This window comes from Mercenaria mercenaria, chromosome 8, assembly GCF_021730395.1.
Source record: "Mercenaria mercenaria strain notata chromosome 8, MADL_Memer_1, whole genome shotgun sequence".
NCBI classification, from domain to species: domain Eukaryota; kingdom Metazoa; phylum Mollusca; class Bivalvia; order Venerida; family Veneridae; genus Mercenaria; species Mercenaria mercenaria.
The window spans coordinates 6,223,755-6,251,701 of NC_069368.1; the positions used below are offsets into that span (position 1 = coordinate 6,223,755).

Consider the following 27,947-nt stretch of genomic DNA (forward strand, 5'->3'; position numbering starts at 1 on the left):
GCATGAAAATACATTATGCTGAATGTGAGACCCACTTCCATAATGTCTGTGTGCATGAAAATACATTATGCTGAATGTGATACCCACTATTCTAATGTTTGTGTGCATGTTAAATACATTATGCTGAATGTAAGACCCACTACACTAATGTTTGTGTGCATGTTATATACATTATGCTGAATGTGAGACCCACTATCCTAATGTTTGTGTGCATGAAAATACATTATGCTGAATGTGAGACCCACTATCCTAATGTTTGTGTGCATGAAAATACATTATGCTGAATGTGAGACCAACTACACTAATGTTTGTGTGCATGAAAATACATTATGCTGAATGTGAGACCAACTACCATAATGTTTGTGTGCATGTTAAATACATTATGCTGAATGTAAAACCCACTACACTAATGTTTGTGTGCATGAAAATACATTATGCTGAATGTGAGACCAACTATCCTAATGTTTGAGTGCATGTTAAATACATTATGCTGAATGTGAGACCAACTACTCTAATGTTTGTGTGCATGAAAATACATTACGCTGAATGTGAGACCAACTACCCTAATGTTTGTGTGCATGTTAAATACATTATGCTGAATGTGAGACTCACTACCCTAATGTTTGTGTGCATGTTAAATACATTATGCTGAATGTGAGACCAACTACCCTAATGTTTGTGTGCATGAAAATACATTATGCTGAATGTGAGACTCACTACCCTAATGTTTGTGTGAATGAAAATACATTATGCTGAATGTGAGACTCACTACCCTAATGTTTGTGTGCATGAAAATACATTATGCTGAATGTGAGACCAACTACCCTAATGTTTGTGTGCATGTTAAATACATTACGCTGAATGTGAGACCAACTACCCTAATGTTTGTGTGCATGAAAATACATTATGCTGAATGTGAGACCAACTACCCTAATGTTTGTGTGCATGTTAAATACATTACGCTGAATGTGAGACCAACTACCCTAATGTTTGTGTGCATGAAAATACATTATGCTGAATGTGAGACTCACTACCCTAATGTTTGTGTGCATGTTAAATACATTATGCTGAATGTGAGACCCACTATCCTAATGTTTGTGTGCATGTTAAGTACATTATGCTGAATGTGAGACCCACTACACTAATGTTTGTGTGCATGTTATATACATTATGCTGAATGTGAGACCAACTACCCTTATGTTTGTGTGCATGTTAAATACATTATGCTGAATGTGAGACCCACTATCCTAATGTTTGTGTGCATGTTAAATACATTACGCTGGATGTGAGACCAACTACACTAATGTTTGTGTGCATGTTAAATACATTATGCTGAATGTGAGACCAACTATCCTAATGTTTGTGTGCATGTTATATACATTATGCTGAATGTAAGACTCACTACACTAATGTTTGTGTGCATGAAAATACATTATGCTGAATGTGAGACCCACTATCCTAATGTTTGTGTGCATGTTAAATACATTATGCTGAAAGTAAGACCCACTACACTAATGTTTGTGTGCATGAAAATACATTATGCTGAATTATGAGACCAACTATCCTAATGTTTGTGTGCATGTTAAATACATTATGCTGAATGTAAGACCCACTACACTAATGTTTGTGTGCATGAAAATACATTATGCTGAATGTGAGACCCACTATCCTAATGTTTGTGTGCATGTTAAATACATTATGCTGAATGTGAGACCCACTACACTAATGTTTGTGTGCATGTTAAATACATTATGCTGAATGTGAGACCCACTATCCTAATGTTTGTGTGGATGAAAATACATTATGCTGAATGTGAGACCAACTACCCTAATGTTTGTGTGCATGTTAAATACATTATGCTGAATGTGAGACCCACTATCCTAATGTTTGTGTGCATGTTATATACATTATGCTGAATGTGAGACCCACTACACTAATGTTTGTGTGCATGTTAAATACATTATGCTGAATGTGAAACCCACTATCCTAATGTTTGTGTGCATGAAAATACATTATGCTGAATGTGAGACCCACTACCCTAATGTTTGTGTGCATGTTAAATACATTATGCTGAATGTGAGACCCACTACACTAATGTTTGTGTGCATGTTAAATAAATTCTGCTGAATGTGAGACCCACTATCCTAATGTTTGTGTGCATGAAAATACATTATGCTGAATGTGAGACTCACTACCCTAATGTTTGTGTGCATGTTATATACATTATGCTGAATGTGAGACCCACTATCCTAATGTTTGTGTGCATGTTAAATACATTATGCTGAATGTGAGACCCACTACACTAATGTTTGTGTGCATGTTATATACATTATGCTGAATGTGAGACCAACTACCCTTATGTTTGTGTGCATGTTAAATACATTATGCTGAATGTGAGACCCACTATCCTAATGTTTGTGTGCATGTTAAATACATTACGCTGGATGTGAGACCAACTACACTAATGTTTGTGTGCATGTTAAATACATTATGCTGAATGTGAGACCAACTATCCTAATGTTTGTGTGCATGTTATATACATTATGCTGAATGTAAGACTCACTACACTAATGTTTGTGTGCATGAAAATACATTATGCTGAATGTGAGACCCACTATCCTAATGTTTGTGTGCATGTTAAATACATTATGCTGAAAGTAAGACCCACTACACTAATGTTTGTGTGCATGAAAATACATTATGCTGAATGTGAGACCAACTATCCTAATGTTTGTGTGCATGTTAAATACATTATGCTGAATGTAAGACCCTTCTACACTAATGTTTGTGTGCATGAAAATACATTATGCTGAATGTGAGACCCACTATCCTAATGTTTGTGTGCATGTTAAATACATTATGCTGAATGTGAGACCCACTACACTTATGTTTGTGTGCATGTTAAATACATTATGCTGAATGTGAGACCCACTATCCTAATGTTTGTGTGGATGAAAATACATTATGCTGAATGTGAGACCAACTACCCTAATGTTTGTGTGCATGTTAAATACATTATGCTGAATGTGAGACCCACTATCCTAATGTTTGTGTGCATGTTATATACATTATGCTGAATGTGAGACCCACTACACTAATGTTTGTGTGCATGTTAAATACATTATGCTGAATGTGAAACCCACTATCCTAATGTTTGTGTGCATGAAAATACATTATGCTGAATGTGAGACCAACTACCCTAATGTTTGTGTGCATGTTAAATACATTATGCTGAATGTGAGACCCACTACACTAATGTTTGTGTGCATGTTAAATACATTCTGCTGAATGTGAGACCCACTATCCTAATGTTTGTGTGCATGAAAATACATTATGCTGAATGTGAGACCAACTACCCTAATGTTTGTGTGCATGTTAAATACATTATGCTGAATGTGAGACCCACTATCCTAATGTTTGTGTGCATGAAAATACATTATGCTGAATGTGAGACCAACTACCCTAATGTTTGTGTGCATGTTAAATACATTATGCTGAATGTGAGACCAACTACCCAAATGTTTGTGTGCATGAAAATACATTATGCTGAATGTGAGACCAACTACCCTAATGTTTGTGTGCATGTTAAATACATTATGCTGAAGGTAACACCCTACCCTAATGTGTGTGTGTGTTAAATACAATCAAATCTGTGAGAAAAAAACTTATCTAATAACAGATACTACATAGCTGTAAGCTTCACTAGTTTAGTTTCAGATTGAAATACATGCAAAATATCTGAATGTGTATATCATCACTTAGTAACCTGCAGACAAAACCCATTATACAGGTATCACTGTATTTTCCTCAAAAATACGTAACTTACAGTGGTTTCTGTGGCCACTGGTCGGGATCGTATCTCATATAATATGGTACAGGTGCTGGTGCTCCTAGACTTCGGTATTTCGGGGCCCAGTGCAACATCGGATAAATTCCAGCGTTCTTCGGTAACCAAATGATCACTGCTACTATCAGCAGCAGTATCAGTATTCCAAAGAAGGCCAACATTCCTGTAAGTAGAGTAGTTATAATAGATTTTAATCTCTAATCCTTAAAAAACTCAATGTTATTTCTTTATAGTTATAATTTGTTTTTTTTCTTTTGTGAGTACTTTTGTTCTTATTGAACTTTCAAATATACTAATAAAAAGATAGTTTTAAAAAAGCAAATGACAAAACAATCCCAGATTATTTTTCAAAGCAGAAGGCAAATGGTTTACTGAGAAAGAATATCTGTTTAACAAAACAAGCCCCAGGTATGTTTTGACAATGTTATTATTTTTTCTAAGCATAAAAACTTACAAAATAAATTACATGTCTCAAGTACATTTTATACTGTGGTAGTTTTCACAACACGGCTTTATTTTTAAGAAGGGGGGAAAACACAAAATTGAAAATCACATATTCAGTATTTATTGCATGATAATAAAACATTCGCACACCTATAATAAGTTTCCAGTCCGGTTCCTGATTAGAAATTTGCTGCTGGGAGAATCCAAGAGCCATCAAATTGGACGGTGTCGCCGGCTTTACTCGCGAACTTGAGGAACAGGATACCCCTGTCGGCTCTACACGAATTAGGATTTCCCTTTGTAAAGAAAAGAAAGTCTTACTGGTAACATCAGCAAATTCATAGTTTTAACCCTTTCAATTCTAAATTTCTATAATAAATTTGACCATCTTTCAATTTGGACAGTACCATTAACTTTTAAAAGGGGTGCTTAGCCAAAAGCTACTGACTGAATGGCGAACAATGTAGATCTTGATCAGACTGCATGGATGTGCAGGCTGATCATGATCTACACTGGTTGCAAAGGCAGAATCAACCATGTCCAGCATGATAAGGGTTAGTAATTTCTTTTATCAATTGTCACAGAGAACATATGCCTCGCTCTGGGATCAAACTCATGACCTGGAGATCCGCAGTTCTGTGCTCCCCCTACTGAGCTAAGCGGACAGAATGTAACAGCTTTAGGATGTTAGAATGTTTACAATTGTTCCAACAATTACTGTTTGTGGATGATTCTGTCATTTTACAGTTTTATACCTTCTATAACACAGGATCAATTAAGACACTGTATGTGAGACTAAAACAACAAAACTGTAAATAAAAGGTATGAATTATAATTGGAGTACTTTTCATCAAAGTTTGAAGTACATAATTTTGTTTAATGTTCATGTATTTCATATCTTACTGCAAAAGTGCTTGCCTAAAGCAATGAAATAGAGAAAATAATGAAAATTGCATTATTCCTAAGTGTTTCAGCTTCATTCCTTTACCCTGATTTATTTCTAAAATGGACTGGTCCATCATTGAATTTGGGCAGCACCATTTATTATTTGAAGGGGTGTTCACTGAAAATTTACTGACAGAATAGCGAACAGTGCAGATCATGATCAGACTGCATGGATGTGCAGGCTGATCTTGGTCTGCACTGGCCGCAAAGGCAGAATCAATTGCCGCCAGCAGGCTTAAGGTTACATATGCTAGTAGTGTCAAACAAAATTTGCTCCAATGTCAAATTCTGCCTTTATGTTCTGTTGATAAATTTGCATGCTATTCTTTTTAACTTTCAAATCCTTGCAAACCATCATATATCAGATGTGCAAATTCAATCACATGTTATTATGAGATTTGCCATTGAAAAGAAAATTTCAAGCAGATTTTCGACCAGCAATTCTGAAGGACTGAAAATATATATGATACTTACAAGGCTGCATCCTGTGCATCATAGAAAACATAATTGCCACCTTCTGTGAACACATAGGCGAAACTTGAAATATTGGCATTTGTGTTCTCGATTTCGTATTTCAGTAGCGTGAATGGTCCAAAATCAAACGTTGGGTTTGTGCTAAATAAATGATTTTTGTTGTAAACTGGATAATGACTTAAGGTTCTGTCTGTATCATTTATAAGTAGCTTGAAGATCACCATTTCTCCTGTTTCGACACACATGACTGGATTGGTTATTTCATTAGCCGGTATTGTAAGTGTTGAGAGAAGACGACGGCGACCAGAAATACCGGCAGCTGCTGCTTTGTCGGAAAGTTCCTGAACCGTTACTGAAAATAGGATAGATTTACAAAATCACATACTGGGAGGAAAAAAAAAATAGTGTTATTTCCAACCTTTACCCTGCTAAATTTCTAAAATAGATTGTTCCATCATTAAATTTGGGCAATACTATTTATTACTGGCTCACTGAAATTGCAAACAGTGCGGACCATGCCCAGCCCGCATGGATGTGCAGGCTGATCTTGGTTGGGATTGGTCAAAAAGAAGGATTCACTTGCTAACAGCAGGCTGAAGGTTATTATTAATCTGTTTTGCTTTCTGTGCATTTTTTTAAGGTAAACTACTTCAGCAAAATGATACTGTGAAACCTGTATGTCAGAAATATTAACTACATGGTTTTGTTGGTGACCTGACCAAATACAGGATATATGCTGCTGAGCAAAACTCCAGTGTGATTTGGATTTCTTAGACAGTGTTTACCAACAGAAGATAATGGCATGGAAAGCAGGCTTTACAACCTTGTCTGGCATTTACGTATTTAATAAAGAAGCTTGCATTGTAGACTATAATCCAAAATTTACATCTCTGTTTTAATTTTACCAATTAACCTGCGTAGACTGAAAAATCTGCATGAACTCCCAATTAATCCTAGCTCCTGTTAGTATATCCCATATCTAGTGAGTAATGAAAAGATGTAACATTTTTACCTTGATGGCTAAAATGTGGCAGACATTTCGTTTATATCAAAATCCATATAAGAAGTAACTATACAAACTTAATACTACCTCATAGAATATGGAATAAATTTCACTAGCACATGACGTTTCTTGGCCAATAGAAATACAGGAAACTTACAGAAAGGCGGGATAAATCCTTATATTCAATAATATAGTGGGCCGAAGTCAATCCAGCCTCAGGTATGGAGTTCGAATCCTGGAAATTTCCGAGATGCAACTGAGCATCGCCCACCTAACTAAGGGGCATGTACTGGTTCTTCCCAGGACAGATGGCTTTGCGTGTATTGGTGCTATACACCGGGCATGTTAAAGAACCAGACTATTTGCAAAGTGCTAGGCTAAGTTAGCCAGACAGGCCTGTATCTAAAAAGTTCTGTCTGCTCTGGGGGCTTTATCTCATTCTGTCCCTCTGGTCAGATTGCTGTGTCTGTACTAGCAGAGGATAATTTCGCGCCCTGTGTGGCTGCATTTCCTGTATGTAAAATGCCTTTGAACGTGTTTATCATGAAAAAGGACACTATATGAATCTGGTATAATAATGATAATAATAATAATAATAATCACATAATAGTAATTATATGCCATGAAAATAAAAAGTACTCCTGCATAAATCCATACTGTAGAAGTAAGTTAGCTGTTTGAAATCATGGACCTAGAAATTTCGTAACCAAATGGAAATGATACTTTATTTCAGAAAATAGGTAAGTGAGCTTACATGCAATGTCCTCTGCAGTGGCTGCATCTGGATAGATAGTTCCTGTCACTCCAGATTCACCATAAAATGAAACAACAAGTAATGGTGCACTACTGTCTATAAAGTCTTCATCTGGACCAAACATATTTGGTAAAACCTTTAACAAGAAAAGAACACATAATAAATAGTTTTATCATACAATTAATTCATTGGCTACGAAATGTACTTGCAGACGGTCATTTGGTCAAGACAGATGCCCTCTTTTCATCTGAAATGATAATTCAAATGTGTCACAGAAGGACATTAACATATTATCCTGAAAAAAAATCTATAACTAGCTCTAGTACAATATTTATCCAAAATATGAATATTATATTTTCTAGTTATTTTGGCAGAGAAATTCTAGTACCAAACAGCTTTATTTTTGCATGCCTTTTTTACAGTAAACTATCTGTTATCAAGAAATTCTAGTACATTCAATATTGCTCCTTTCAATAGGGGTTGTAAATTCAGACTATCTATCAACAATGCTCCAAATATTCCAACTTTTGACCCCTTATTGTGACCTTGACCTTCGAGATAGGAATCTGAGGTTGTGCATGACACACTGTCTCATTGAGGTAACCATTCATCCCTGGGTGGATTTGACTAGTTATCAAACTTGGCCGAGGTCTTATGGTCAAACATATTTTGTTCAAGTTTGGTGAAGATCAGATGAGAAATGTTCAACTTAGAGTGCGGACAAGAGTAAAAAGGCCGAGTTTCCGTAATTCAAGGGCCGTAACTCAAATGATGAGAAATGTTCAACTTAGAGTGAGGAAAAGCTTTGTGACAGACTGTTAGACACACACACAGACTGGAGTGAATCAATATGTCTCCCACACCACTGTGTGGTGGGAGACATAATAAGTTTGTACCACTAGCCACCTTCAGTGTAATCACTTTTTATTGATACTTGAAAGCAATTATTTTTCGCCTAAAATGTGTTGGTCAGTCATTTTAAAGTCCAAGTCTAAATTCCAGAGTTTAAACATTAATAAATGAGGGCTCAGGAAGCTTGGTACTTACCATACTTGATGTAGTTCCGGTTACAGGGTCAGTAATTGAAACACTGAAAGTACCATTTGCAAGAAGACCTGCTGTCATTGTTGGCTGGGTTGTAGTCTGGCAGGTCAAATCACAGATGAAGGAGTCGGACGTGTAACTATCACAAAAACATCTGAAATAAGTACAAAGAAAAATTGTTACACAGTTACAAACATTCCTTGCCTAGGGACATGTTTTCACGAACCATACTGCCAGCCAATACAACATCCTTTTCGAAGAATTTAGGCAAAAAACTAAAAATGTTACATATATATGATTGTATTATAGTTCAAGAAGAGTTATGTAGGAAATCTATAATGGTGAATGCCTTCAAAAGTTAATATCTGTATGTAGAAGATTAAACATATTATCAAATATTTTGTCTTACTAAAGGAAAGTTATTGATATATGGTACAGATGAAACTTGCTTTTAAACCAGAAAGCAGTGAAAGTGTAGCAATCATACTTAATGTTATAAACCTTTACAATAAAGTTACAACCTATGCCCGCATTTGCATTCTGGAAATCTCCAATTGTTAATAGCATTTTATACCTACAAATACCAATCATCTTATAAACAAAAAAACATTAATTTTAAACTAGTGGGAAAATTGTGAAAAAAAAGAAAAACATGTGTGTTGTGTTTTATTTTGTAAATGGGAAGTAATAACATGTACTAACAAAAAGAAGAAAATCGACTTGGGTTCATTTGACCTTGGCCTTTGAGAAAATGGGTTTCCTTATTGCACAAGACACATTGTCTTATGATGGTGAACATTTATGCCAAGCTTTTTGCATATAAATCCATGTCTAAATTAAAAAATTAGTGTAAAAACTAAGTTAGTGTGAAACCTACTGTCCAAAATCTTGGCTGAAGTAACCTGAACCAGAACAGCCGGCAGAATTACTACAGTCATAACTACTGGGGTCCACACATGCTCCTGTCGAAGCAAGTCGTACTTGATGCCTGCTGCATCTGGCGTATGCTATTTGCTGGCAATCTTCTGCGCTATCTTCTTCGTTGCGAATGGTATCAGTTTCATCATAATAGATATAACCTGATTGACAAACACATGCCCTAATGGTTGCCTGGAAATCTCTATACCTTCCTCTACAGGTACATTCTGTTGCCCCTGCTTCACTCGTTGAACTTCCGCCACAAGATTCACACTCTGTGGCAAACAATTCGTTGCTGAACGTTCCTGCTGGGCATGAAGTACATTCAGCCACATTTGTTGCAAGTGAGAGTGTGCCGTAAGAGCCTCTAGGACAGGAAGTCTCCTGGTATGATCCCTGTGGACAATATGAGCCTACTCTGCATGGGTTTGAATCTCCATGGCCAGTACCTTCGGGACAGTAGTACCCTGAGGGACAACTTTCACACAGAGATCTATCTGTATAATTCCCGTATGTTCCTGCCGGGCACACTCTGCAGGATAGTGTTGAGTCATATCTAATTCCAGCATGATCAACTGCCTGGTAACCTAGTGGACATATCAATGTCATGTTGCTTCCTTCTGGACAATAGTAAGGTTTCACACACTGCACTGGATTTAAGGTCAGTCCTGCACAATAAAATCCTGGTGGACATATTGGAGCAACCCCTGTCACAGCTGGGCAGTAATAGCCAGGTTCACAGTCTGTTGGAAGTGCCGATCCTTCTTCACAAAAATATTGCTCAGGGCATGGGATTCCGTGCTTATTGATGGTATCGTTTGGACAATAGTATCCTGCCCTACATAACGGACAATCTGTAGGGTCTCCGGCTCCCGTTTCATTTCTCATGCGACCAGCAGGGCACAAGTGTGGCTCCTCACCACGGATACAGTAAAAGCCGGATGGGCAAGGATAAAGAGAGTAGTCAGTCATACCTGAAAATTATAAATAAAAGAAAGTTAGTTGACATATTTTCACATACATATTTTGTTATTCTAAAACTACCAAATTTCTGCTTAACCAAATCTTACAAATTTTTGACCTATTTAAGCTTTATAAAAGTACTACAGTGTGAAAGCTAGAGAGATCTAAGTGCATTTAAACAAAACAGGAAGTGACCACTCAGTGAAGCAGTCCAAAAAGTAGTTCCATGTTGCTGATGAAATATGGCATAACAACTTTGGTTTAGTTCTATTGCTGACTGTGCATATTTTAGTTTTATTCACTGCTTAACAGTAACTTTCATGGAAGAATTTTCAGAGGGTACTGTTTTTCAAAACAGATCTTTTTTCTTATACTTTGTAACATAACATCTCAATATTTTTTTATTTCTGGTAAGAAGACATGTTATACTAAAACTGGCTATATATGTTTTCGTATCACTGAAATGATCTAAACACAGAAAATGAGGTCTCAAGATTTTTATTGTTTAAACAAAATGAAGAAAACACTGCACTAGTATAATTAGCTTAAATAAACCAGCATATAGACTTTTTTAGCTTTCTTTTCCTTTTCAACACAGTTTAGGTCACATGGTGACTTTCCAGCTTTCAATGGCCAAGGACCACCCTATTTCGGTGGCAAAGGACCACACTATGTCGGTGGCAAAGGACCACCCTATGTCGGTGGCAAAGGACCACCCTATGTCGTTGGCAAAGGACCACCCTATGTCGGTGGCAAAGGACCACCCTATGAGCCCTTACAGGCATAAGTGGGCACCTCCATAGAACCACTGACCTTTTGTAAGCCACCTGGATGGCTTCCTTACATGAAGAAATTTACACCTCAAAGAAGGTTATCAACCCATGCCAGTGAGGGGAAGGTGAATTAAAGTCAGTGACCTTAATCACTTGGACAAGGAGGTCCACACCTTCACTTTCACCCCCTTGATATGTTCCTCTTTCAAATGCTGATAAAGCCTTGAGTAAAGTCTTTACAATATAAAGTGATAAAGTTTCTAACACACAGAAACAGAATCATTTAAGAATTTTCATTATTTTTCAAAAACTTACACAGTTTTATTGAATTAAATGAATCGGCAAAGTTTACAGCACCGTTTTGGACAAGGAGACATGAAATACATGGCCAACAGCAAAAAATATTCTAAAATGTACTAACCAGTTTCATTACATATATATCCTTTCTCACAAGGTTTGCAATCAGCTTCCACCGCAGCTCCGGTTGTATCAAGATATGTTGTTACCGGACATGGTACTGCTTCGAGTCCGGTACCTAGTGGACAATAGTGACCTGCTATACATGGCATAGGTTCTGAAGTACCTGAAATTTAGAATTAAAATTGCAACTAGTATCAAAACAGGTTAAACTGTTACATATTTTGTAAATGCCAGTATAATTTTCTTTTTTGTGGGGGGGTGGACAGAGTTAAAAGCTAGTCACCCACAGTTTTAAACATGTTCATTTCCACCAATTTTTGCACTGAATGTAAATAAATGTTAGATATTGGTAAAAACGCATGAAGAATGTTAATTTTCTTCATTTTCTTCAAAAGCATTGCAACGGTTTACTACTTTCTGCACAATATTCTATGTTATTTCAACTTATTTGTAAGAATATCTTGCAAAAATCTAATGTCAATAAGTTTGTTCCACTAGTTATTTTCACAATACAAACTTTTTATGAATTTTTGAGATATCTTATTTTTTGCTTTAATGTGTGGGTTAGTCCCTTTAACATAGCACTGACACAATTATTGGCCATATGGCAACTTTCCAGCTTTAATGGTGGAGGAAGACCCCAGGTACCCCTCCAGGCATAATATCATCACGGGCAAGCACTTGCGTAGAACCACTGACCTTCTGTAAGCCAGCTGGAAGGCTTCCTCACATGAAGAATTCATTGTCCCGAGTGAAGCTCGAACCCACATAGACGAGGGGCAAGTGATTCGAAGTCAGCAACCTGAACAACTCGGCCACGGAGGCCTCAATATTAATCCAATATCATTTTAAGCCACAAGTTTTTCCCCTTATTAAGGAAGTAATTCATATTCTTTAGTGAGATGTTGGAGGAGCAAAAATGTGTAGGGTGATGGGACACGTGATGCTAATGAGCATGAAAAACGGTGAAATAAAAAATTTGACAGTGGGTCTAATGTAGAGGTGGATGGGAGTGTAGGATGGAAATAATACTAGTTGTATGTCTCTGCACACTGTCTCATCGCCATGTACCTATATTTAATGTTTTGGAATCCCTGCAATATAATGTGACATAAAAAACAGTTACCATTATCACACATAAATCCTGCTGGACAGAAGTCGCAGTCGCCAACCTGTTCCGCTCCTGTTGTATTACGGAACGTTGTTTCGGGACATGGCGCTGGCGTTAAAGTTCCTTCTTCACAATAGTAACCAGCGGGGCAAAGTCCGGCACACTCTCCGTATGCAGCGCAAGCTGTAAAATTCACAGTTGTACTTGGAATATCACTCTCCGCTCCGGACTTGCAATAGTAACCAGCAGTGCAAAGTGCTGACAACTGACCGCTGCGACAGTAGAATGATGTTTCACATGGCAGACATTCAGACTCCTCTTGCAATCCAGTTGTGTTGTCATAGGTGTATGTTCCGTTGGGACAAGTTGGTGGTACTAATGTTCCTGTAAAAAAAAAAACAATAACATAAAAATGCTTTTGTCTGGTTAAGAGTCACTGATTTAGCTTAGGTCATATGGTGACTTTTCCAGCTTTTCATGGTAGAGGAAGATCCAAGGTGCCCTTTGGGCATTATTTTTGGAACTAATGGAAACCTTGGTAGAACCACTGGCCTTCCGGAAGCCAAACATAACAAGGACCCTAACAATGCTTCTTACTTTTTCAAAACAGCAATAATATAAATTACCAACACATCTTCACTATACAAGAAAAAGCTGATACGTGGTGAAAACATTCATGTTATACTGAAAACAAAAAACTTGTTGTAAATATAGAAATGTCCTATGTGTGTTTAAGAAAAGATAATCAATCATAATGAAATAAGGATAATAATGGTATTCGACACTGACTAGGATCTTACGTCCAACATACTGTCATCTTCTGATTTAATTTATTTTGTTTCTTCTTTACTGACACAGTCCTACAATAAATCTTACCGGTATGTCCATAATACTGTCTTTTGTTTAAAATGTTTCTGACATACCGACAAAATCCTAAGATAAATGGCAGTGTAATTCCCGATACACAAAATACTACCATTAAGATTAATACTCTCAATGTTGGCATAACCTCAGCACTATATTTTCTGGAAAATAGTTCTTTGATTTCTCGGCGATATATGACCATTTTGTGTCGATTCGCCGTAAAACCCAACTCACTCACTTGATTGATTTCCTTTTCTGGTTTTCTGCATCTTTTTTTAGAATTAAAGCAAGACCTACCTTCAGGACAATAATGATATGGTGGACAGATGATCTGATTAGCTGTAACACCACTTGTACAGTAGTATCCAGCTGGGCAAGGATCACACTCCCATCTTCCAATGGTAGTTGAGAAGTAACCGGCATCACATGGTACTGGCGCTGCTGAACCCTCTGGACAATAGTAGCCAACCAGACATTCAAAACCTATAATTTAAACAAAGATATTGATTCTTTAATGTGTGGTGAAATACGCCACATCATAAGGCACTTCTGAACCCTCCCGACAATGAGTAGCCAACAGAACATTCAAAAGTTACAGAACAAAGAAGTTATATTCAAATTTGTGCTAAAGACTACATGTGAACAAAGACCATGTGGCTTAACAGACCAGTAGTTTCATTTCTGATTTATGCAGTGTGCTTTAACTTGTAAATACAGTCTACCTGAAAAAATATAAAGCATTTCCTGGCACATCCATGCACGGTCTATAGGTCTGACTGTAAACTGTTTTAAAATACTTTCAAAATTTCCTCTTAGCATACAAGTTTTACTGTTGATGTAACATTAAACCCTAACAAACACTTTAAACAGCCAGCATTAAAATAAAATTCTCCTAGCAGACTCTTTTTACAGCTGATGCTAAAATTAAATTCTGCACTACAGTAAAACCACTGATCTTCTGCATGCCAACAGAATAGTTTCCCCATATGTAAGACATCTACATCCAAAGCGTAGTTTCAAACCTACAGCATTGTGGGACAAGTGACTTGATCAATCAGCCACAGAAACCACTCTTTAGTTTATACGACATGTAATTTATTTTAGGTCAATTGTGGAACAAGTTCTACAACTTATATTAATCACTCTCGACACCTCATTCCTGACGGAATCCATTGCCACGAAGGTATTTTCCCATTTAATGCTGAGCGCCAAGCATGGGAGCTTAACTGGTACCATTTTTCACGTCTCTAGTATTCAAAAAGCAAGCTATCATGCTAAACCTTCTGACCTATTTTTTTATTTTACCTGTAGGTGTCGGTGTAGAGATTGACTCATTGTCCGGACAATAGTAACCGCGGCTACAGTTTCCTGAAGGGGCAGATAATCCAGTATTGTTGCAGTAAGATCCTCCTGTACATGGTTGGCAATCATCTACACTCTGGCCAGCTGCAGAGAAAATTATACACACATAATTATAAAATATGAAACCTATAAATTTTACATTTCAATTTCTCAAAATTCTGTTCAAAAATTATAGCTGATTTGTTTAATTTGAGTACTAAGCCATTTTACAACAGTATTTCTGTTACGAAATACCAGCTAGTTGAAACAAGAGCACCGCCTTGCGGGTGCAGACACTCATCTGATTTTTTTGAAATAGAAATATTGTCCTACCCGATATTTTCTAAGTCCAAAAGGGGCCATAATTCTTGCAAAAAGCAGGATGGAGTTATGTTTCTTGCTGTACAGAGTCAGCTATAATTGATGTAGAACAAGCGTTGCAAGTTTTAAAGCAATAGCTTTGATAGTTTAGTAGATAAGCTGACCTAAACACAAAACTTAACCAGGCAATGCTGACGCCGATCAAGTGATGACAATAACTCATCATTTTTTTTCCCAAAAATCAGATGAGCTAAAAAAAGGTCCCAGGTTCTGTTTTCAAGTACTGACTTGCTCCTAGCAATTGACAATTATCTCCTATAGATTAGAGAATAAGAGGCGGAGGAAGCCAGGCTTCAGACTTTTTTTCTTCCATCAAACTTTCATGAAAAATATTCGCCACACCGGGGAAATAAAATTTGCAAGATTTCAATTCCAAATCTTGAGCTTTAACTTAGCAGAGCTAACAAGGCAGACCATAGATTATAGCTGAACCTTGTGAAATTACCAGTGAGCAACATACGAGTTAGCTTGGAATGTTTAAGAATCAGTATATTCCAAACAGTGATTTGTCCTTTAATAAAATCATCGTTTGGAGGCGATCAAATTATAATCATGAGGACAAACCCCATGTGATGCTTTTATTCAAGAACAAATTACAGTATGAGCTGTATTTTTTCCACTAACAAGTTATCATGGATTATTATCTACATATTTGAATATGTTCACCAATTTTTTGTGTGGTTTTCTTTTCCAGCCCGCAGCTATGATGTTTGACACTATGACATAGTAGCTGTGACATACAAAACTTGCGGGTGTTGCAAAATAACACACAGTCTTTTTTGTTTAATAGTGAAATAAATCCAGTGGCATTAAGATATAGTCTTTAGTTTTTAGCTTCACTTGTAAAACACCATTTACTGTAGCATATACCTGAATGTTTATCATGAAAAATCATTCCAACCATGTTTCAGTCTACATTTCATTGCTTACAAGTTAAGCCTTAGCATTGTAATAAATAGCATGAAAATAATCCACTCTGAGCTATTTTAAAGAATTATATATATATATTTTTTTTTAACTATTCTCAGAGCTTTTTAAATGTAATACTCTTAAAAACCTTTACCGTACATTGCATTAACGCTATACCACAGTGTACATTCTGCTTATGAACTTACTTGTAGACGCTCTGTATGTTCCTATTGGACACTGAACCCACATCTTGGTACCATTTGGACAGTAGTATCCAGGGGGGCAGACGTCATTCAGCGGGTACACAGCAGATGGACTCGGTGCACTTGTGTTGGCTCCTCCTTCACAGAAATATCCCGCTTCACAGTCACCTACATACAAATAATGATTTATAATATACTTGAATGGCTATTAACACTCTCTGGTGACATAATACTTTTGATTAACTTTAAACATTTTTCAGCAACTTAAATTGACTTCATTGACTTGTAACAGCTTTTGATGGCTTATAACTGACTTGATTGACTTGTAACACCTTTTGGTGGCTTAAAACTGACTTGATGTTTTGGTCACATATTCTGGAGGCAAATGACTTGACTGACTGGTCAACACCTTTTCATAGCCAATAACTGACATGAATGCATGGTAATATACTTTCATAACTTACAACTGATTTGACTCACTGGTAATACCTGGTAACTTATAACTCACTTGACTGATTGGTAATACCTTTTGGAAGCTTTAACTGATTTGACTGATTGGTAACATCTATTGGTAGCTTATAACTCACTTGACTGATTGGTAATACCTTTTGGAAGCTTTGACTGATTTGACTGATTGGTAACATCTATTGGTAGCTTATAACTCACTTGACTGATTGGGAACACCTTTTAGAAGCTTTAACTGATTTGACTAATTGGTAACATCTATTATCTATTGGTAGCTTATGACTAGTGTGACTGATTGGTAACACCTATTAGTAGCTCAAAACTGACTTGATTGACTTGTAAAATATTTGACTACTTTTAACAGACTTAAATGATAGAGTTAAGGGGGTTGCATTCACCTTTTAGTCAAGAGAATACAGTATATATTATATAACTTACCATCAGGCAGGGTGTTTCCTGTTCCCTCACAGTACATTCCTCTGGTACAATCTATACAGTCGCCGACATCATCCTGACCTGTAGCATTGTTGTACGTACCTGCGGGGCAAGGTACGGGGTTTGGATCTCCAAGCACACAGTAATGGCCTAAAACAAACAGCAAAGGATTTTTGGATATGTCCAAAGATGATACAATAGGAAAAAAAGTAGTACCAGAGCCCCTCTAACAATCATTCTTCCTTAATTACTAAACATTTCATACACAAGTATTAGGGGCATGATGGCCTAAGATCTCCCACCTGAGTTTTACAACATGCTTAAACAATTTTAGTAAAAGGCTGCACAAGAAAAATACATGGGAAATTATTCTGAAATTCAGTCAGCATTCTCTGACAAGAAGATAACCGTTAGCCTGCTGGCGGCAAGTGATTCTGCCTTTGCAACCAATGCAGACCAAGATCAGCCTGCACATCCATGCAGGCTGATCATGGTCTGCACTGTTCGCTATCCAGTCAGTAAATTTTCAGTGAACAACCCTTCTAATAAAAAAGGGTTAAAGGGTCAAAGTTTCTGCTAAACATATGTAGAAAACACTTTTTATATTCACCAGGTGGCCATATCTTATAGCAAATAAACATAATTATCTTGAAGACATTTGGAGGAAATTCTCTGAAGGAACATTGTTCTGAAATTAGTTCTGAATTGGGCCAGTGGTTTCTGAGAAGATTTTTTAAGTTTTTCCTTTTGGTTCCCATGGCAACCAGAATTTTGCCAAAAGGTTGACCTAGACTGGATAAAAGGGACCCACCAAAGGAACATTCCTGTGAAGTTTAGTTGAAATCAATAGTGGTTAAATAGGAGTAGTTCTGTAACAAAACTGTTGATGATGGACCTCCAATAATCTTAATTTCCAAGAATTGTAAACTCACTGCAAAATTATATGTATTTACAGTATCAAGTAAACAAATGTAAACAGACATCTAATTCATGGTACACATACCTGTCATGCAGACATCAGGGCTTGTCATGTTGCTTTCCAGACACATAAATCCCGCCGGACATGTAGTGCAGTTGTCCTGACCCAAACTGGCCTGGTACGTTCCTGGTGGACATGCCTCTTCCTGAATGGTGCCTGCCTCACAGAAATATCCTCGAGGACAGATGTACCCAGTAACATTGTCTGTTGGGTTTGGAGTTGAACTACCTTCTAGACAAACGTACCTGGAGAAATACATGTAAGTACAAAATGTAAAAGTCTACTGTAAAAGTCATATATTTTCTTGACAGATTTATTTTTGCTGTATTCTCTGACCAAATTTGCAGCGCAAAATACCTGTGGAAGTGCTACTTTGTATAAATTATCTTACATATTTCACAAGGTGCCTATATATCTCAAATATTCTAACTCGCTAACTAATTCTTATTTTTAAATAGCAAATTTTTAGCCTCACAAAAATTTCTAAAATGTACAATAGTCAATACTGATTTTAAAAAAAGATCATTTTTCTCCTTACAGAACATGTACTACAGTTTCTGTTGTGGATCAAATTCACAAAATCTTGATTCCAACTTCCAGATCAAAGCTGGCAAATGCAATCAGTTTGGATCATCATCATCATCATCATCATCATCAATAAAGTAGATTAGATTCAATTAGGGACATTCTTATTTTACAGTGCAATGCACAATTTTAAAACAGGATTTTTATCACCATAAATGAGGTTACCCACTTTTAATTTATGAAATTAAAGCAAGTCAAAATTAGGCTTAGTTTGGACGTAGCAGGGTTCAAGAAGTTAACATTTATTGCCAACACAAGGGAAACTGATTTTTTTTCAGCCAAAGAAAAAAACAAACAAACAAAAACACTTTTACTTAACCAAGATGAATTAAGTCCGACTTACCCAGGATCACAGATCGGCATGGTCGAGTTTTTCACATTTGCAAGAACATTGCAGTAGTGTCCTGGCAGACATGGCAGACAGTCGCTGTCCACTGTAACACCAGTGCTTCGTGAGAACGTGCTTATTGGGCAAGGATCTGGGTAGTCCGAGCCGACTGGACAGTAGTATCCCAATGGACAGATGTCATTGCCAGTGTATGATGTGTTATCTGAATGGTCAACCTGATCAAAGACATAGTTTAATTTAGTTTAATGTGCATAAAATTTCAGGGTTTTAGCTTAAAACGGCTCTTTCATGGGGATCTGAATTCACGGATTTCAAGACTTGTAGATAAAATGAATGGGAATTTTATTTGTTCTTTGAGATTTAATTTTGTGGACTGACACAACAAAAAAATCCACGCAAATCAGTCCCCCATGAAAATTAACGATAATTTCACAGTCTACACATGTATCTAAACAATTTGATTTGATAATTTTACTAAAGGCATATTAATGGCCAAGATTTTTTTCCCACTACAGGTTCTATAACATTCAAAGAGTCTTTGGTACAAGAATAGCAGATGAAGTAAATACAGAAAATGCTGCTTGCTCAGTTTCACAGGGATGAGCAAAACACTTAAGTTACAAAGGACTTTGGGCCATCCATACATAGAAAAGATAAGTAAACCAGCTAGGGACCAAATGGATTTGTTTGAGAAGGCCCTTGTGCTTGAGTTGTCAATGTTCAAGTGTCCAGTGTTCAACCTCGCCATATGAAACTACGGAAAAGGACAAATTATCACTTTAAGTTAAAACAAACTTTCATAGGAAAAAAAAACTTGCAACCCTTGGATATGAGGCCTTCAGTTTTCTTCTTTAGAGATCATTCTATGGGATCCAGCAAAACTATCTTATGAGAAAGCTTACGTTTTGATTTATATGCGACACTTTTTCTGCAGCAAAATTGTTTCCTGAATAAACTTACATTATGATCTATAGGTGCCGCTATTTCTGCAGCACCAGTACAATAATAGCCAGCGCTACAATTTCCGGTTGGTGCTATCAGCCCCTCAGTTTCACAATACATTCCTGGGGTACAAGGCTGACAGTCCGTATCATAAATATAGTTAAGAGCATCTCCATATGTACCGACAGGACACGGTGTTGGCACGCTAGTGGCTCCGCCACAGTAATATCCCATTGTACAGTTAGTGGGCTCAGTGACAGGAGCTCCTTAAACAAAACACATTATATTTTAACACAAAACTCTTATATACAGTATATAAACCAGAAGAATCGATTAAATAGGAAAATAGTGCCCCCACTTAATATTACTGTTTGGACATATGTCACTTGTTGACAATTTAAGACTAAGTAAACTTTCATATATCTTGGGGGTGACACTCTGTGTGAGTGTGCAAAATCTATAGTAGTAAAATTAGTAAGAGGTGAAAAATAAAAAAAACTTACCATTGCAGTATGTACTATCTCCTGAAATATTTAAAAATGAAATTGTTTAAAAACAGGAAACCTTTATTACACAATGTTTCAGCTTGGTTTTAAGTCACATCACTGCACTTCAAGTCATTTTGGGACTTTCCTGCTTTGATGGTGGAAGAAGACCCCTAGTGCCCCTCACAGGCACTAGCAGACATATAGGTAGAACCATCATTTTTCTGCAAGCCAGATGGATGGCTTCAACTGAAGACAACCCTTGCAGGGCTCAAAGCAGCATGATTCTAACATACAGATTTATTAATTTATCATAACAGGAGATCATGACTTCATTTATAGAAAGCAAAACATTTGTTCTCTATAAAAAACACAACTACATGTGATTAAAAAAGCTACCTCTTAAAAATTATTTACTTTTTAAACAACTTGAATGAAAAGTACTGGAATTAAAACCAGACTTACCTAGCGCCAAGTTACAGTAGAAGCCAGGTGGGCAGTTAATACAACTAGACTGTCCGGTATTTGGCTGGTAGGTGCCATTGGGGCAGAAAGTCGGGATATTTGATCCTTCTTCACAAAAGTGGCCGGCCCAGCAATCGAGACCAGAAGGTGTGATTGAACTCTGACCTCCTGGACAGTAATAACCTGGGGCGCACAGACCGCTGGGAGCTGTCAATCCCGTGCCTGAAATAGACGCCGTTTATGACTTGGCTTGAGCTTTTATCACAATAATGCATAGATAAATCAATATAAACTAAATTCACCACTATTTAAACAAGAGCTGTCTCCATAGGATGACACCAATGCCCCTAATGGCACTTTGAATGAATAGTTATGGCCGATGTTAGAGTTTAGGACCTTTGACCTACGGACCTGGGTCTTGCGCACGACACGTCGCCTTACTGTGGTACACATTCATGCCCAATAATTTTAAAATCCATGCATGAATGACAAAGATATGGACCGGACACATCCATCAATGCACTATCATGAAATATGACCTTTAACGTCTAAGTGTGACCTTGACCTTTGAGCTACGGACCTGGGTCTTGCGCGTGACACGTCGTCTTCCTGTGGTACACATTCATGCCAAGTTATTTGAAAATCCATCTATGGATGACAAAGATATGGACCGGACACGAATGCACTATCATGAAAAATGACCTTTAACGTCTAAGTGTGACCTTGACCTTTGAGCTACGGACCTGGGTCTTGCGCGCGACACGTCGTCTTACTGTAGTACACATTCATGCCAAGTGATTTGAAAATCCATCCATCGATGACAAAGATATGGACCGGACACGAATGCAGTATCATGAAAAATGACCTTTAACGTCTAAGTGTGACCTTGACCTTTGAGCTACGGACGTGGGTCTTGCGCGCGACATGTCGTCTTACTGTGGTACACATTCATGCCAAGTTATTTGAAAATCCATCCATCGATGACAAAGATATGGACCGGACACGAAAATTGCGGACAGACAGACTGACAGACCGACAGACTGACAGACTGACAGACGGTTCAAAAACTATATGCCTCCCTTCGGGGGCATAAAAAAATCCAGTATTTTAGTAAAGGTTGTTTGTTTATATTGGGTCTAGAATCACATCTACAGACAAACACCAACTGCTCGAAGCTGCAAGTCGATGAGCAAATTTCTTGAGTTATACCACAATTCTAGAGACCAATAATAAGAATATATTATGAGAACGATCGAGGACTACATGAAACTTGTCAGCCAAGGTTCTTGAACCACTGAAGCCTGAGCCAGCAGTGTTTCACTCTAATAACGATGACTTGCAAACTATAACCAATAAGTAAGGCCCGAGATATCCTTCCTGACAATCTTTAAGGCGCATGCAGCAACTTCAGTAGAACCTGTGACATTCTGCAAGCCGGCTGGAGAGCTTCTTCATATTCTACGTACAAGGCCGGGTTTCAAACATACATCAGTGAGGTGTATATATTTTAACCTTTAGCCTGCTGGCGGCAAGTGATTTTGCCTTTGTGGCCAGTGCATCCGTGCAGGCTGATCATGGTCTGCACTGTTTGCTATTCAGTCAGTAGATTTTCAGTGAACACCCCTTCGAGTAACTAATGGTACTGCCCAAACTGAATGATAGACCAGTCCATTTTAGAAACTTAGCAGGGTAAAGGTAAACGTTAAACTCACCCTAACCACTTACAAATGTAGGCTCCTTTTTTGTCAAGATCCTCTCACTGACACAAAGTATATGTGTATGCATGTATATGCATACCATCTTGAATTTAAAATCATTTCATCAGAATAAAAATAGAACTAAGACTACTGATTCTTTAAAAAAAAAAAAAAACTATTTCAATAGAGAAAGAAAACTTCCACAAGGAATTATTAAACTTTATGGTAACAATTTTTGTCTTACCATTACAATAGCTTCCTGCTGTGCAATTATCGCAGTCTGATTCCTGTTGGTTTTGCTCGTTGTTTGAAAACGTTCCCGCTGGACACTGTATCGGCTGTTGACCTTCCGGACAATAATGACCCACCGGACATGGTATCTGCTGTGGGGTCGTACTTGTATTGGTGCAGTAATGCCCTGCTGAACAGTTTCCTGTAAATACATTATGAATGTGAATACAAAGAAGCAAATTTTCCATACAAAGATGGTTTAATCTGAAGGATAACAACTCAAATAGAATGGTTTTGCCATTTCGCAATAACAGTTACTTTATGCTCTTTCTGATTTAAGTGATATAAAATTTGCAACATTACTAGCTAGTGAAATACTATGGAATCAAGGGTGTTTGTAGCATTCTTGATTTTGTTTGTCTGACATTGGAATTAATCTTAAACTAGAAATGTGTCCATGGGACACAGATGCCCCCACTACATGACATTAAAATGGCAATCAATTCCTAGGTCAGGGGCCATAACTCCTACAATACTGAATGAATCTGGATGCGAAACCCCAGATGCACAACTGCACATGCTGACCAACATTCCTGTAAACTTTGGTGACTCTAGGTCAAATACTTTTGGAGCTACATGCGACACAACATTAAAATGACCAATTATTTACTAAGTCAGGGGCCATAACTCCTACATGACTGGATGAATCCAGACGCGAAACCCCAGGTGCACAACTTCACATGCTGACCATCATTCCTGTAAACTTTGGTGACTCTAGGTCAAATATTTTTGGAACTACGCGCTACACAACATTAAAATGTCCAATTTTTACTAAGTCAGGGGCCATAACTCTTACATGACTGGATGAATCCGGACGCAAAACCCCAGGTGCACAACTGCACATGTGACCAACATTCCTGTAAACTTTGGTGACTCTACGTCAAACACTTTTGGAGCTAGGCGCAACACAACACTAAAATGACCAATTTTTACAAAGTCAGGGGCCATAACTCCTATATGAATGAATGAATCCGGATGCGAGAAACCCCAGGTGCATAACTACACATGGTGACCAACATTCCTGTAAACTTTTGTGCCTCTACGTCAAATACTTTTGGGGCTAGGCGCGACACAACATTCTCGGAAGGACGGATGGACGGACAAGGGCCAATCTATATGCCCCCCCCCTCTCCTCCCCAAAGTGGGGGCATAAAAAAAATCTTTAAAATGAAACAGATGCCACATTTCTCCTTGCCTTTTTTAACATCAACTTTTAAATTAACAGATAATCACACTTCATTGGTCACACTTTGATGTATATCAATATTTGTTTTTCTTTTTCTTTTAAATGGAAACTATAATCACCTGTGGGCAAAGGTAGACCAGGAGTCTCGCAGTATTTTCCCGGGTCACAGTCAATGGGCTTGGATGATCCCTCTGGGCAGTAGTAGCCCATGGGGCAGATACCTCCTGTCGACAGGAGGAAATTCGTGCATACACAATCCCACATTGGAGCACATGTGTCATTGGAGTACAAAGCACTATGAAATAAAGTTCAAAATTTTAAAACATTTTTTATCTGAAACAAAATTTTGCATTGTTACATTTCAGTTAACATCACCATTATTGCAAAGTCATTGCCATATGAGGGGGATTCATTTTGGTGGTTGTGCAAGTCCACAAAATTAAATCCCAACAAACAAATATTTCTCATCCATATGATCTTCAAAAACCGAAATCAACTAATTCATACACACAAACTCAGATTGTATCATACATTATGACTAAGACTTCAAAATGTACAAGGTAAAACAATTTGAGTTTTTTACACTGCTAAAGATATTGCAAGTGTAGCATTTTGGCTGATTTTTCAGATAGAGTGAAAGACCAAATGAAAACTCTGTTGTTCCCTTTTGTTTTCTTTTTTTAGTAACTTCAGATCTTTGATTAATCATTATAAAAGTTACCTGACTTTTTTCTCAGAATTCGTGGTTCACCTTATCCATGAAATTGTATCCAAATGAACATGTTCAATTCCCATTAATTTTAAATTCATATTAAAAATCCGTATCCTCTCAAAATAGCCACCCTGGCAAAAAACAGAATTTCATGCCCATGAAATTACATGATTTCACTGTATTATGTGCACTTAAAATTTATATGAGCCGCGCCATGAAAAAACCAACATAGTGGCTTTGTGACCAGCATGGATCCAGACCAGCCTGAGCATCTGCGCATCTGGTCAGGATCCATGCTGTTCACTAACAGTTCGTTTCAAAGCCTATTGCAATTAGAGAAACCATTAGCGAACAGCATGGATCCTGACCAGACTGCGCGGATGCGCAGGCTGGTCTGGATCCATGCTGGTTGCAAAGCCACAGTTTTGGTTTTCTCATGGCATGGCTCATATGGTTAAAACATGAGGAAATGGAAACACTGAAACGATCAGATTTGTGTAAGTTATAACTTATTCAACTTTAAACAGATACTGATTAAATATATCATGTACACATACCTAGCATTTCCTCCAGTAGATACTGCATTACCAGGGTCATAAGGTCGGGCACTAGAGGCGGCGCCAGCACACCAGAATCCTTCCTCACAGAGTCCATCAGGCACAACATTGCCGGTCCCCTCACAGAAATAACCCGGGGGACAATCTATACAGTCTGTGTCATTGGTGGAGCCTAGAAAATATTGTATTGAAAATATCCATGAAAGTCATGTCAGAGTGAGTTACAAGGTATATTAAAAATAATTTTCCTACAAGCATAATTTTCAACAGATTTAAATATATCACTATAGAACAGTTACTGCACAAATGAAGAAAAGATAATGGCCCCTATATTTGTCAATGTCCTTGACCCTTAGTCATTCATAAAATTTTCTATTTGCTCTGTTAAGGGTTGAATTAACACAGATTTAAATAAAATTTCGAATGAATAATGAAAACCACAACTGCTACATATGCATTTAAGGCCACAACTAATTTCAAAATTAAATGTTATGTTCACAAAATGTGGCATTTAAGCTGTCTGCAATAATTCCATATTATGAAAGTTGTGGGTCAAAGCTTATAAAACTGAGTGTGGAAACCAGTCTCAAATTCTAACATCTGATTGGTTGTTTCTGCAAACAAATTTGAAACTGGCCAATGACAAGGCTGCATTCTGAGACTGGTCTTCAAACTCAAGTTTTATCTGCTTGATGCAGCAATTCAAGATGCTAGTTGCATAAAGTAATTTTAACAGATAGCAAATAATAAAGTGATTTTGAAAGAGAGTTCTTATCAAGTTGTAGCAGTTGATGCACTTCTTACTAGCTTACTATCTTTCTGCAGCAGACGCACAACTTACCAGTCACATTGTTGTAAGTTCCAGCCGGGCATGTGAATTCCGTGGCGGCTGTTGTCCCTTCTGGACAATAGTGTCCTGTTGGGCATATAACCGGACTAACCGTAGCATTTACACAATAGTATCCCTGTGGACAAGCCAAACAACTAGAATATCCATCTCCTGGTGAGTAGGTACCCGGTACACATGGACTGTAGAAGGCAGAATTGCTTGGGCACTCAAAGCCAGCCGGGCACACATCGCCGGTTCCTGTATTTCCTATTCCTGTAGCTGGTACCTTCAAATCTACACCTGTAAATTGTGAAATAAGTATTTGATTGATTTAACAGCAATACTGATCAGAAAAAAATCTTCCAGAATATAAAATCACACTCTAGTGAACAAATTTTACACAAATTATGATTTCATAGTAAATTTTCTTTTGCAAATTACTCTATACCATGTAATCTACAACAATTAATCTAACAAGAACAAACATGGTTTTATTAATATTTCTTTAAAATATCAAAGGCAAGGCAGATACTTTGAGGACAGAGTGCAAAACTATTGTATCTTGTTCTTTATTTATATTCTGTTTCAACAGTTTTTGGGCTCAGCCCTAGACTTACCCTGTACACAGTAATGTCCAGGATCACACACTCCTGTTGGGGCAAGTAGACCGGTTGTTTCGCAGTAGTATCCCGAAGTACAGTCGGTGCAATCTGTGTAGTTAGCGAGACCTGTTGTCGCTCCATATGTACCTTGAAATAATAATAGCACATAAATGTATTACCATAAACTGGATAATATTAGAAAGTCACAAATTTAAAAACATTGAAAATAGATGATCAGGCAACATTATAACTATAATCAACACTGTTCTATCAAATCATGAAAAAACTAGAATGTGTCTGTAGGACACAGGGTGTGCCCCCCACTGGTACATTTGTCACAAATAAGGGGATATAATTCAAATGTTTGCAGTCTTAATGGGGAATAGCCTCAAAAAAAAAATTATGAAAAGGATTCATTATTCTATACCATATACTTTTTGAGCTATGAGCATCACAAACAAAAAATCCACTATTTTGGCTATTTCAAGGGCCATAACTCTGTAATAAATGCTAAGATTCTCAAGAAGAATGCCAAGAGTGCAAGGTCACATTATGATAAAGACTCAAGCAAGGTTTCATGAATTTACATTAAATACTTTTTTAGTTAGGCACATAATTAGGTGAAAATGTGCATTTTTTGACTATTTCAGGGGCCATAACTCTGAAAATAGGGGATGGAGGCAGATAAAAAATAGGAGGTGCGCAAATTCATATCATAATAAAGACTCATGCAAGGTTTAATCAATTTATATGTAATAAATTTTGAGCTAGGTGCGTCACAAGGTGAAAATGTGCATTTTTGACTATTTCAGGGGCCATAACTCTGAAAATAGGGGACGGAGGCAGATAAAAAAATAGGAGGTGCACAAGTTCATATCATAATAAAGACTCATGCAAGGTTTAATCAATTTATATGTAATACTTTTTGAGTTAGGCGCGTCACAAGGTGAAAATGTGCATTTTTGACTATTTCA

At 37.3% G+C, this 27,947-nt stretch overlaps 1 protein-coding gene across 1 annotated transcript in view; it reads right to left on the reverse strand.

Moving 5' to 3' along the window:
* The window catches only part of LOC123565532 (uncharacterized), a 170,146-nt gene that overhangs the window by 23,318 nt on the left and 118,881 nt on the right, over positions 1 to 27,947 (reverse strand). Inside the window, exons 70-91 of the mRNA XM_053550318.1 lie at positions 26,989 to 27,120; positions 26,384 to 26,671; positions 25,543 to 25,714; positions 24,393 to 24,568; positions 23,041 to 23,229; positions 21,100 to 21,321; positions 20,653 to 20,673; positions 20,168 to 20,415; positions 19,202 to 19,422; positions 18,298 to 18,518; positions 17,298 to 17,444; positions 16,398 to 16,562; positions 14,866 to 15,006; positions 13,858 to 14,043; positions 12,712 to 13,080; positions 11,587 to 11,748; positions 9,389 to 10,403; positions 8,515 to 8,665; positions 7,468 to 7,603; positions 5,711 to 6,062; positions 4,442 to 4,587; positions 3,827 to 4,010 (exon numbers count right to left, since the gene is read on the reverse strand). Coding sequence (XP_053406293.1) covers positions 3,827 to 4,010; positions 4,442 to 4,587; positions 5,711 to 6,062; positions 7,468 to 7,603; positions 8,515 to 8,665; positions 9,389 to 10,403; positions 11,587 to 11,748; positions 12,712 to 13,080; positions 13,858 to 14,043; positions 14,866 to 15,006; positions 16,398 to 16,562; positions 17,298 to 17,444; positions 18,298 to 18,518; positions 19,202 to 19,422; positions 20,168 to 20,415; positions 20,653 to 20,673; positions 21,100 to 21,321; positions 23,041 to 23,229; positions 24,393 to 24,568; positions 25,543 to 25,714; positions 26,384 to 26,671; positions 26,989 to 27,120 — 5,044 coding nt within the window. The remainder of the gene's footprint in view (positions 1 to 3,826; positions 4,011 to 4,441; positions 4,588 to 5,710; positions 6,063 to 7,467; positions 7,604 to 8,514; positions 8,666 to 9,388; positions 10,404 to 11,586; positions 11,749 to 12,711; positions 13,081 to 13,857; positions 14,044 to 14,865; positions 15,007 to 16,397; positions 16,563 to 17,297; positions 17,445 to 18,297; positions 18,519 to 19,201; positions 19,423 to 20,167; positions 20,416 to 20,652; positions 20,674 to 21,099; positions 21,322 to 23,040; positions 23,230 to 24,392; positions 24,569 to 25,542; positions 25,715 to 26,383; positions 26,672 to 26,988; positions 27,121 to 27,947) is intronic.